Source organism: Zeugodacus cucurbitae, chromosome 5 (assembly GCF_028554725.1).
Source record: "Zeugodacus cucurbitae isolate PBARC_wt_2022May chromosome 5, idZeuCucr1.2, whole genome shotgun sequence".
NCBI classification, from domain to species: Eukaryota; Metazoa; Arthropoda; class Insecta; order Diptera; family Tephritidae; genus Zeugodacus; species Zeugodacus cucurbitae.
This window is the reverse complement of record NC_071670.1, coordinates 41,536,126-41,549,137: the sequence shown is the minus strand read 5'-3', so window position 1 is coordinate 41,549,137 and position 13,012 is coordinate 41,536,126. Positions and strand designations below refer to the sequence as shown.

The window sequence follows — 13,012 nt, the reverse complement described above, 5'->3', positions numbered from 1 at the left end:
TGAAAATCAAATGCAACTCAAATGCAAATGTCTGCGATTGGCTGAATTTTTTTATATAAAAAGCTACTGTAGATGTCGCTGCTAAAAATATTAATCAGCTGATGAAACTTACCAACTTCTTATGAAAAGCAAAAACAAAAATGTAGAACAGCTGATCGGTTCTCAAGTAGCCGTCAGTGTGAAGGGCAAAAACTGGTTTCTCAATCAAAATTTTAATTGATCAATTAAGTTGGCTGTGTGAAAGGGTTATAAGACTCTATAATTATTGAAAATTTTCTTTTATTCGGTATCTGGACAACTGATTTAACTATTGTGAATGTGAAGCTCCAAAAGTCAGTAAAAAGAAATATAGAATTCCTTAAAAGATATAACCAAGGTAACAAAGTTTGTCTGTTCTCTTTTCCAAAGTAATCCTTTAGAATTCAAAAAATCGAAATTAAATATAAGAGATTACATTGGATTGATTAGACTTATATAAGGATCCCTCCTTAAAGTTTGAAAATTATTTATTATTATTTTTCCACTTTCCTATATCAATGCATCAGCTTTAAGCGTCTTGTTTGTTCGATTGGTCACTTTTAAAAAGTTAGCTATTTAAGGACAGATAAAAGGTGAAAATATTTTCTAACTATTTTCGAAACCAAAAAATAAACAGAAATACACAAACGAAGTAAAACTTGAATACAAAGCCATATTGGAAATTAATTTCCATGAGAGAAGGTTTCAATATACTTGAGATTGGAGGCCGCTGACTATTTGAAGTATACTTTAGTAAAAACTACGCCAACAATTTTGGAAATAATTCACTTTTAAAGTATTGTTTTAACCATTTACTACTTTATTCTACGAACCCTATAAATATGCTTCACACCAACCGCAAAAGAAACTTTATCCGCCAGAAAAACCGCAACAATAAACACCCATCAATATTGGGAGATAGTGCAACTGCAGCTGGTGCCCTGCGGTAAATGTAGGAACGAAGGATAAAGTTCAAATATATGCGTTATGGAGACCTAAAGTTACACGTTTAATATGTTGCACGCCAAAAAGTATGCTACAACACAGCGCTTTGCATACCCAACTACTTGTGTGGGAGGGTGTTCAAGTCATAGAATGTGTGTTCGCGTTATCAGTGCTCAAATTCCAAATAAAAACTGCAAAAAGTATGCGATAAAGAAATGTTGTTATTGCACTTTTCGTGTTGCAAGTGCATCGTGTGCCACACATTGGAATGCCGCGCGTATTTTTCGCAAACTCCATGAAAGCAAAAAGTTGCGCGTTAGCGAAAGGAAATCGAAATGTTGCTACAAAGTATCTGTTGTTGTTGTTGTAGCAACTTTATTACTTTATTACACAGCGGTTGCCCAAAGTGTGTGTGCTTTGTTTTTGGCAACATTTTCCATTTTACGCCACTGTGTGGCGCCTCGCTTGTCACACTCTGTGTAGATAGATGTAGACTGTGGGTGCGCGCGCCTATTTGACAGCTGTACATTTTGATTTGTTTATTTTTTTTTTTTTGTTTTCTCCGACACTTTAAAGGCGCGTAAAATGCGCAACGCTATCAGCGCTAAAATCAGCGCAGCGATAAATGCGCGCGCCGAATTCCGCCAGCGCACAAACATGGCGGCTGTCAAGCGCGCAAGCCAGATCATTTACCTCAAAGTCATAGACTTTAATTGAGTTTCAAGTGGCGAAAAAAAATGCTGCGCAAATTAATGAATAAGAATCAGTGCCCAAAGCGTGTAGAACGAGCAATTAATTAATGATTTTTGGTCAATTATTTGTGTTAAATTTGAAAAATGAGATCTTTGTGATTTACGCAAAACTGCAAACCATTAAATTTAATTGCCGTTTTAGATAGATCATCAGCTAGATATATATTTCTAATATAATTAGAGCTAGTCTGCTGTACTTTCAGCGCTTAATTGCCCATTAGCGCTACCTACGTCACCAATAATATGTTTTTATTTTCTTTGATTTCAAACAAAAAGATAATAACAACCTCAAAACGCGCACTAAAACAATTTACAACAACACTACTAGCCGCTGCACTAACTCACCTAGTATCACTTTGTGCAATGTTTACTAACCATTAAAATGTACAACTTTGGCACTAAATTCACTCGAATCGCCACCTTGCCACTTCATCACTCACTCGTATGGTCGCCTTCTAACAAACTCAAGCACACACGAACACCCTCCGCACCGTCGTCGCACGTCTCATAAATCGTCCAAAATGGTTAAGTTAATTAGTCAGTTATGAGTCGCGCGCTTTTGTTGTTGGCATGTGTGTAACTATGCGCCGTGTACATATGTAAGCCATACATAAGTGGTGCGCGCGCGCTTGTCGCCACTCACTGATCGAATACCCAAATGGGCTGCGCGTTCTTGCAAAGCGCGCAAAATTCATTGCTTGTCGGCTACTCCCCTAATTAGAGCATTAAAGACATTTTTAAAAGCTCCAGCGGTGTGCTGCGGTGCCGCTAATGAACTGACAGGTGTGAAACGAAACCGGTAATGTTAACAAAAAAAAAACAAGTGTTTGTACTAAACAAGCATGGTACATTTCTGCCCATTCACTCGACACACACGCCGTTCAATTCTACTTGATTAGAAATGTAGCCACGCTGCTTTTTGGGGATTTGCTATACAAAACCCAGTAACTTCCAAAGATTAGTAATGTGCAATTTATAAATGTACATTTGCATTAATTTTTTTCGATAATAAATTCGTTTTAAAGCCCCAGCCCTTATCATTCATAGTCAGTCATTAACATTTAAAGACAAACAAAAATTGTAATGTAGAAAAATATAGATTAAATTTAATTTAAGCATTTAAACTTTCTTTGTTTGTGCGGCAATAAGTTTTGAGGCATTTAAAATGTCATTAGAAGCTACAGCTGCAGTTAGTGGCTTTTAAGTGCTACAGTGGAGCGGCGATATATGAAACAGTGTTGTTGAAACAATTATTGTTATTATTCTGAGCATTTCTTTTACTCTTCATACATTAACTATATTCCTAATAATTAAATTAAATTTAAATTTTAAACAATAAATAATTTAACCAAATTTAAATCACAAATAAATAAATTAAATTTAAATTAAATTTAAAAAAATTGTATTTATTTATTATTTATATTTAGTTAAATTATTTATTATAAAAATATATATTTTTTAATTTACTTGTTTAATTTAAATTTAACTTAATTTAAAAAAATGTAAATTATTTGTTTTTTAAATTTGGTTAAATTATTTATTACTTAAATTAAATTTAAATTATATAAATTGCAAACTTATTTTATTTAAAAATATTATTTCTTCAAAAACAATCACTATTAAGTATCCCATTTTTAATTTTTAATTTGAGTTGATACAATTATGGTTTCAAAAAAATAGTATATATCTTCGACCGACTTAAAAAAAGGTATACAATTTTTTATGAAAACGGGAAATAACCCTAATTTTTGTCAAAGTAATTTAAATTTTTCACATTTGCACATGCATTTGTAACTACCATGATTCCCTCTTAATTTCTATAACTGCTCTTTCCCTACCAATATCGCTAGTTTATGTAACTTCAAAAACTCTATACTTCTCCAGATATTTGTCCGACATCAGCTTGAAGCAGTACATTATAGAAAACCCATGGCTTAATATTAATAATAATAACTGGGCCGCTCTGCAAATAAATTCTAAATATTTTTATCATAATTTTCTTTCACCCCTTCTCTATTCTAACATTATGAGTTAGGTTAAAAATCTCAGATCTACAAATTCAGGAAATTAATTATTTCAAAAAGCTAAAGAAATTTGGATATACCTTATTTTATTTCCCTTTTCATTGGAATGGTGGTGATCGATAAAGAGCGGAAATGCTCAACCAAAATTCAGTTTATTTGAAACCTAATTGCTTATTCGGTTAATACATCGGTACAACAACCAGTGGTAATATTTTATAAACAGCTTTTCTGAGCATCAGAAAACCTCCTAACTATCCTCTCATTATGTTATTTAGTGGCAATTAACCTTTTGCTTTGCATTAAATACTGAATATTAGTCAGCTGAAGATCACAAATCACTCTCTTTCGAAACTTCTATTCTTTACTATTGTATATGTCTTCTTTACTATTCTATATTTTTGGTATCAAAGAACCTTTCAAGAATACTTCAATACAAGATCTTGATTACTATTTCATGAGAAAAAAGCATAAAATAGCAATATTTCCGTTTTATATAATTCGGTTTATAAATTTGCAGTTATAAACCATGTTTTACAAAAATGTTAATTTTAGAAGCCTAAATTATGGGTTAAAAGCGCTAAAGATACTAATCCTTACAAAAATTCTTTATTTTAATATATTTAATTATTGTTTTTTTTTAATGCTTTAAGTATTTCTTCTGATATATTAGAAAATTGAACATTTTCAAAAAATGCCTAATATTGCACTAATATTTAACTGAATGAGAAAAACTTACACCAAATTACCTCTCCACTCCAATAAAATTCTTTAAATATGTATAATTAGCATGATATACAAATCTAGCACAAAATTTCTAGCATGCGATTTTTTCTAACTCATGCCCACAAACAATTCCCAACTTTCATTAATTAATATTAATTTCTTTAATATACTCCTCCCTAATATTCTTAATTTCTTCATTTAAAAAATCCAATAAAATTAAATTTTGTTTCCCTGCCTCCTGTGAGGTTTGAACTCACGACCCCTGGTTTACGAGACCAGTGCTCTACCACTGAGCTAAAGAGGCTCACACACTACAGCCGACACATGCCGAACAACAACACCACACACACGCTGTCTCATTCGTGCTGATATGCGCATTGTTGTTGCGCGCGAATGTTGTTCTTATCTAGCATACGATGTGTATTCTATAAACATGTGCGCTGCCGCAGAACGTTAAATGAGGCCAGCGAGAATAACAAAGAAAGCAAAAAGTGGAGAATTGAATAAAATAAAATGGTAAAGCAGTTCAGTTAAAGCAAGTGATAGCAAGTGAGGGATTGTACAATGTGTGTAAAGAACTAAAAAAAAGAAAGCAAAATGAGCCCGCTAATTTGCTAATTTAGGCTGTAGAGAACATACATACAAACATATGCGTGCAAAAAATCATTGAAAGTCTACACACTACACTGACTCATCTCATCAGCCGCTTTGCTGCTCTCTCTCCGCACTCCACTTTCTTATCGCTCCCTTAGTTTGCGAATTTTATTTAGTTATTTATTTTTAAATTCTCATTTCGCAATTTGACCGCGCACCGCGGTGCTAAAAATAGCTGCGCTTCCATTGCGCTGCATTGCTTTTGTTTTGCACATGCTCCGGCAGTTCAGCAACCACCAACAACAATACATTGTGTATGTATACTTTGAGGGTTCTTTGTTCTCGTTGCTTTATCACTTTCACACATTTATCGGCTCACTTGAGGTCTTGGCAGCTCTGAATTGCGGCTTTTGGCGATCGACGTGACAACGGCTTGTTGGTCTAGTGGTATGATTCTCGCTTCGGGTGCGAGAGGTCTCGGGTTCAATTCCCGAACAAGCCCTCGCGGTTGCTTAACTACAAGCAAAAATTATGTTTTTTTCATTTTGAATATTCATAATTCTCAGTTATTGAGTTAAGTTACTAATTGAAGAGTCAATGATTAATTTTCTGTCGTCCCTCACCTCATTTGAAGTCAGTGAACCCAAGCTGTGGCATTAAAAATCATTTGTCCATGGTTTATCGCATCAAGTTCGAGGCCGTTGTTGTCGGTAATACAGTCCCAATTGAGATTAGAACGTTGCATTAAATCATGCGCAGCAAAGTATGCTACAGTTGTGTGACGGTTGATTTTGTATTGCATAGAAGGCGCTATAATTTTGTTTATATGTGTTTATAGATAAGTAAGAATACTGGATGCACTGCTTTGTCGACGCATTGTGCTATGAGGCAGTCAGAGATTACCTTCCATGATTATTCTAATTTCATTGCTTATTATGTCATTGTTAACAAATATTTCTAGGAATAATCATTGTCAAGCATATGTAAACTGCATAAAAAATGTTCAGTTATGATTAAGAATTTATTTGTTTTTTCAATTTCGTTAATTTGATTTAAAAATAAGTAGAAGGATAGAGTAGACTTTCCTGTTAATTGTGGTTTATTTAAATACACAGTTCTGACCAGAAAGCCTTTACCTATTTGAGTTTATCAAATAATACAGTGAAATTCCTCATATCGGACAAATACTGTCGCAGTGTTTTTAGCTATGGGGGCAGTCCCTTTATAAGGACCACTATCCGTATTTAGGAATTTCACTATATCGTTTGTGTACGAAGTAGTTTGGTAAAGCTGCTAATTGACTTAATTCAGGGGTTGTCTGAGAATTACACTAATTTAATAAATCCACACGACCTTTTTAACTAATTAAGGATATTTTTTCGAGGAAAATTTCCATAGTTTTCTAAGAATTTATCGTGTAATTGGGTTAGATACTTGTAAATATTTCTAGGAATTACTTAAGGAGATTTTTTTTTTGCTAGAGAAATTAATTTGTTATTTTAAATTTATACTAATTATATACTCAATTATTTATTTAAAAAATTGCAAAAATCGCTCGTGAATAGAAATGTATAATATTCGTATAGCCAATACCACATTCCACTATTTCATAGATTTATTAATTTCTGCCACTTTTTTCGTTTAATGAAATGAATTTGTTTATTATTTAAGCCATAACTAATTTAATTTCCTAAGCTCTTCTTAAATATTATTGTGCTAAATTAACGAAAAATGAAATTTAAAAGAAAAAAGGAAATTATTATTTTTTTATTATTAAATGGTGATCATGCGCACGGAACTATTTTTTCTACCATTACAATCACTTATCAAGTTAAAAAGCTACAATTAATTATCAGCAGCTTCTTATACCCATTTGTAAATACATGTAGAACAAACCACATAGATTTGTTTTTTATAAAATTATGAATATTTACAAATGTTCACACATCTAATAATCCTTAATTTCCTTGCATTACTTTCAAAATTAAAAGATTTATTAGCGCATTTAACGCTTTTAATTGCCCCCTGTGAGGGTTGAACTCACGACCCCTGGTTTACGAGACCAGTGCTCTACCACTGAGCTAAAGGGACGAATTGAACGTATCCTTGCATTAAGCTAATCTCAATAGAATTTTCATTAACTAATCCTAAACAGATCCTTGCGATTTGTTATATAAAACTGTGCTACGATGCATTAAGAACCTTGGAGGCATTCGAATTGTTGTTACAGTTTTGAAAGAGAAATGTATTGAAGAAGAACAAACAATTTGAGGGCAAAAAGAAGAATGCAAAGTGAAAATCCGCAAACAAACATGAAAACAACAAAATAGGAAAAATGCGACAAGAAACTAAACAACCAAAACTGCAACAATAATTCTACCGTTGGACTTTCACAAATATGAAGCATGTAGCTGTGCGATTTTGGCAAATATTCACAGCACAGTCGTGGTTTGCTCGCCGTATTCGTTGTGAAATAGGTTCCTTCATTTATGTCTTTTTTTCATAGAAGCAGTAAAAAATAGTAAAACTAGACTCAGGAGAGGGTTGTTGTTGTTATTGGAAATAAATGCAATTGTTGCTATACAATTTCAACATAAGTACAATAACAAAGAGCAGTTGTTGTGTTTGTAGGATTTTTCTAGTTTATTGTTTTGGTATTTATTTTTATTTTTTGGGTTTCTTTATGTTGTTGTCCGGTCACTTCTTGCCATAAAGCGCGTATTATAGTGGTTGAATGTATGAGTGACTAACCTTTGGCAACAAAATATCCTTGTTGCGCGCGAGCGGATTTCAAAGTGAGCAAATCTGCTGCCAAACACAAACAAAAAGAAAAGAAAAATAGAAGAACAGGAAAACAAGTGGGCGTCTGTTGGTCGTGTTTGAAACATTTTTTGTGCGGAACCATAATTAATAGTTTGGTGAAGGGAAAAATAAAAGAAAAAATAAATTTTAAGCTGTATACAGGGATTTTTTTTTATGAATTTCGTTCAGTTTGGGCTTAAATTTTAGAAATATAGTTTGAAAATTATATAGTTAGGAGAGAATTATAGAATAGGTGAAGTTCTTCTGAAGCCTGCATTTTATGTAGTAATAAATATTTAAAAATTTTTCCCCAGATTGTGCGTTTTAATTGGGTCACTTGAAAAGCCAGATCAATTATTAATTAATATTTCTAGTTTTGGGGATTTTGACGTTCGAGATGTCTATGCAATGTGTTGTTGATGGAAATAGCATGAAAAAATAGAAAAATCGTAAAGAATTTATTATCAAGAATTTTTCGTAAGAATATCTGGATTTAACTATTGGAATATGGTTACTGCGATTTTTTTATTCCAAACTTTAACCCTTTCACTTAGTCATCTAGAACTCATTTTTAAATTGTAAACTCCTTTCTTCCATTATAATATGACGACTTGTCACGTGCGCTGCCTAACCTCAAACTATGCTCAACTCTCTGTTTTAATTTTCGTCTTTAAAAGAAAAAATCTCATAGAGAGCTCTCACTACCATTTCCACCATGAACACCTTGCTGGCGATGCCGTTGATAACAACCCTTCTCAATTGCGCGCCTGCAAAGTGCGGTCAAGTGGTGGCAATTAATTCAATGATGACTTTTTCAAAGAGATATCTGCAGTGGCTCCACGAAAAATGCGTGGGATCATGACAGCGACACGCCAGCCTTGGTGCAATGCAAAGTATCAGCTCGGCTAATTTATTAGGCGTAAAACTTAAACAGCAACAAAATGCAAATAAATAAAAGAAGCTTATAATCATAGATTAAAAACTGAAAAGTAACAACAACAACAACAACAACTACGCTATGCGCTCACTTTTGATGCGGTGATAAATCTTTTGCACCAATTTATTTATTTAAATTTTTTTATCAGGACGCTACAAACTTTTTAGCGTTGCTGGAAGAATGCCGCACAGATTTATTTCGCTTTAGATTAGCCACTCATGCATGCGCTAAAACCTTAACCCATTAATTATTAGACTAAGTATCCCTTTTCATGTCATTTTTAATTATTTTTCTATTTTGCTATAACTCTTCCATCCATTCTTTTCTTTTTTCCTCTTGCAGATGATGACTATGGACATCACCAAAACGGAACCCAACATGGGTCCAAACAATCCACAGAGCGCGCAAAATCCCAACAACGGCAATGGCAATCCCAATATTGGTAATCCGAATGGCAACAACAATGGCCTCACCACCGTTAGCGCTGTCGGCAATGCGAATAGCAATGCCAACAACAATAACAACGGCAATGGCAGTCAGTTGTGCGCCGGTTGTGGCAAACATATACAGGACCGTTATTTGTTGCGCGCCCTGGATATGCTGTGGCATGAGGATTGCCTCAAATGTGGTTGTTGTGATTGCCGTCTCGGTGAGGTGGGCTCTACGCTCTACACCAAAGGCAATCTGATGTTGTGTAAACGCGATTACTTGAGGTATGTGTGCTCGTTGGCAATGGTTTACACTTATTTCTTATATGATTTTGTTTATAATATTAATGGAATGTTGTGCTTTTAGATTATTTGGCAACACTGGCTATTGTGCAGCCTGCAGTAAAGTCATTCCGGCCTTCGAGATGGTCATGCGAGCGCGCACAAATGTCTATCACTTGGAATGTTTCGCTTGTCAGCAATGTAATCACAGGTAAGTTTGGGTTTATTAGATAATATTTGGAAATTGTGACCTAAAATATTATTTTTTAATGAAATAAGAGATGTACTAAGCATTGAAGCTTTATGTGGGTTGTGAAAAATTTTATCAGAATAGTTAAGTCCCTCTCGTTAATATGAAACTCATGGAATGAAACATTTGAGTTTAGTAATTTAATTCAAAGCAATTCAACTATCAAAAAAATTATGATCCTGAACCAAATCTACGACAAAAACACATTTCATAAAGATCGATCAGTTTTTATATTCCTAAAATTTATTTACGAAACGTTTGTCTACATGGGAATTTGATTTGAAACGTGATATTGAATTCTCTCAGAGGCATTTCCTAGTATTAAAAACAAAGATAATAGGAAGGAGTTGTGTGATGGATTATATTGAAGAAGAAACCTTCACATTGTCAATTTAGCAAAGTGATGTGAGGGAACTGGAATTAAACTTGGTGAAAGAAGACTTCAAGTTCTATTCTATTTAACCTTGACACATTAAATTTTGCTAGATTTAGGCTCAACCCATACCGGATTAGTCAAAAACGTCTTTGACTAATAAGACACAAAAACGTATTTGCTCTAACCCAAAGCAAAAGAACATGCATTTGTCTCGTCTTGTTTGGCGAGGGTTGTCACATATGAAGCAATGGACAGTTTTCGTGTCAGATAAGAAAATACGTCTGGACTTAGCCGGTGTGGGTTGAGCCTTAGTTTATTTTTAGGCACTAAGACGGTTGACTGTTACTGTAGACGAGTTTCAATTGAGTTTTGAAGCAATGTTTGCACAAATTCAAATGATTTTATGATTGAGTTCTCGACAAATATTGTCAAATTTAACTAGATCAGACTTAATTTACTGAGAAGAGTTCATGAACATGTTTTTAATTTTTGTTAAAGTGGAAGAATACCTCAATCTTTCGGAAATTTTTTGCATAATCAGGAAAAATTTGACTGATCTGACAAAATTGTAACGCGGTAACAGCGCTGAAATGGTGAGATTTTAATTTGAAATATAGAGCTTATTTTCGCAAATAAATAGAATTAGTTCTATATATTCCTCAATGATTATCTTTGATAAATGTTTCCCATACCACAAAATCTTAGCTTAAGGAATTGAATTGATTTGTAGACGCTTATATTCTATAAAAATCATTTTTGAAATCAATAATCTCAAGAACTTCGAAAAATGTTGATTTTCAACCTTTGAAAAATTACACTAATTTCCAAGTTCACAGGATAACTATGAATATATAATCGCCTGTGAAATTAGAATTTGACATAAGTAAACTAAAAATAAAATTTAAGATAGATAGAAGAAAAGAATTGGGAACAAAATAGAATTGTTTGTTTTTGTTGCGAACGCTATTAATCTCATGCATGGGTAAGAGTACCGTTAGTCAATGTATATTTTGATATTCTTGTAATAAAAGATAAAGGATGAACCTAACCTCAAATTTTCATTATACAATTAATTTGTTCTAGAATATGTGGCTGTACAGGAAAAATCTAAAAAAAAAAACATCCGATCTAGTATGAAGTCAATGAAAATTAAAACTAAAACTATTTTGAAATTAAAAATTAAACAAATATTAAAATACAGTACCTAAAAATTACGAAAATTATTTTCAAATGAAATTATTTAATTTAAAAATTAAAATTAATTAATTTCAAAATTTCAAAAAAAAAATTTCTGTTTGGTCATCTGTTCAAATGATTTCGATGAAAAAAAACTCTAGAGGCGAGCATTATAAAAATAAAGCAGACATTTGAGTGAATATTAAAAAAAGAAACAATGAAAAAAAACTGTTCCATTTTTTCTGCCTTCCACCCCATTTCCAACCACCATTTACTAACCTACTTTACATTAAATTTGCACACTTATGTCCATTTTTATGGCGTGTTAAGTAGTTTGCTTTATTAAAAATTTATTTCAATGATCAATTATCGATACTAAGCCATAAATATCTCCCACCAAAGAGTGCAAAAAAGCAACCCTTTTTACCATTCACACCCACATACAACTACAATGCTCTCCACCTTGCGGTGCTTTTTGTTGTTTATCCCCGCTTTCTGGTTGCCCTCAAGTGCCAAAAGTAAATCTCTTTTTAATCTCGCATCAAATAATACCCAAAATGGCTGTTTAAATTTTATTATAACAAAATTGCAATCGACACTACCAACAACACAACAACAATAATAATAAATGGGGCAATAAAAATGCGAATGAAAAAGGAAAGAAAGGATGACATACACACATGAATATGTACATAAGTGTGGCAAATAAATGCAAAATATACAATAAGCGAATACAAATCAGCGGCAAATGCAGAGAACAACAATAATAAAAACAACAAAAACAATATGAACGCTTCTTGTGTGCGAAAAAGGGCTTAGCTCGTTGACTTTCGCTCGTTTGCTTATTGGGATGCTTACTATTTACCGTTTTATGTGTTTATTGTTGTTTTGTGTATTGTGGCAGCAACAATATGCATGTTTGTTGCATAAGCATATTTATAATGCAACAGCAAAGGGTTGTCTTCTGCGTTGGCGGGGCTAAGCATGCCTTCGATGCCTTTCTTTCTTTATTATTTGTATTTATATTACTTTTTATTGTCAATCAGCTTGGCTTCTGTGGCAATTTTGCATTCCCAGCATCAACAGGGGTGCACTAATGGAAAATCGCCGAATTTATAGCATTTGGCCAATTCTTGAAATGTCACTCAAGAGACTTCGAATGCTGCTGCGAAGCTTGTAAATACCAACAGACGGACAGTATTATAACCACAAGCGCACACACACACATATATAACAAATCAACTCACACATCTGTCGACATGTCAGTGTATTTGTTGCACTACACCACCATTACAACAACAACTACCAACAATTGTTGCCTCGCAAGTTAAATTTGATTTTTCCCTATTTGCAATTCATGGCCGTCGTGTGCCGCCGCAGCTCCATTTCCGTTTCAATTGTGTTGTGTGAGGCATATTTTTGGGCGCAACCATATTTCTTCTTCTTTTTTGTGTGGGCCACATTCCTTTATATTCATTGATTATACGCGCGCATAACCCTTTTGTTAAGCATTTTGTATGTGTGTGTTGTTTTTGTTGTTGAGGCGTATTTTTCGCTTACAAAATAAAAACAATATGCCGTTATTGCATGCATTATTAATATGATTTTCTTCACTGTGGCGAGAGCCACAATAGGCGCCGAGAGGGAACTTACATATACACATGTTCCCCTCTTCATACCCAAAACACACACACAGAGAGGTTCA

At 33.5% G+C, this 13,012-nt stretch overlaps 1 protein-coding gene, 1 long non-coding RNA gene and 3 other non-coding genes across 5 annotated transcripts in view; 2 read left to right on the top strand and 3 right to left on the bottom strand.

Moving 5' to 3' along the window:
* LOC128922086 (uncharacterized) overlaps window positions 1–13,012 on the bottom strand; it is a 112,450-nt gene that overhangs the window by 26,371 nt on the left and 73,067 nt on the right. The window lies entirely within an intron of this gene.
* LOC105214666 (paxillin homolog 1) overlaps window positions 1–13,012 on the top strand; it is a 165,271-nt gene that overhangs the window by 142,631 nt on the left and 9,628 nt on the right. Inside the window, exons 3-4 of the mRNA XM_011188217.3 lie at window positions 9,138–9,508; window positions 9,591–9,716. Coding sequence (XP_011186519.2) covers window positions 9,138–9,508; window positions 9,591–9,716 — 497 coding nt within the window. The remainder of the gene's footprint in view (window positions 1–9,137; window positions 9,509–9,590; window positions 9,717–13,012) is intronic.
* Trnat-cgu (transfer RNA threonine (anticodon CGU)) lies at window positions 4,695–4,766 on the bottom strand. Its single transcript has one exon. It is a non-coding gene; the product is annotated as a tRNA-Thr (tRNA).
* Window positions 5,487–5,558, top strand: Trnap-cgg (transfer RNA proline (anticodon CGG)). The gene has a single exon. It is a non-coding gene; the product is annotated as a tRNA-Pro (tRNA).
* On the bottom strand, window positions 7,076–7,147 carry Trnat-cgu (transfer RNA threonine (anticodon CGU)). Its single transcript has one exon. It is a non-coding gene; the product is annotated as a tRNA-Thr (tRNA).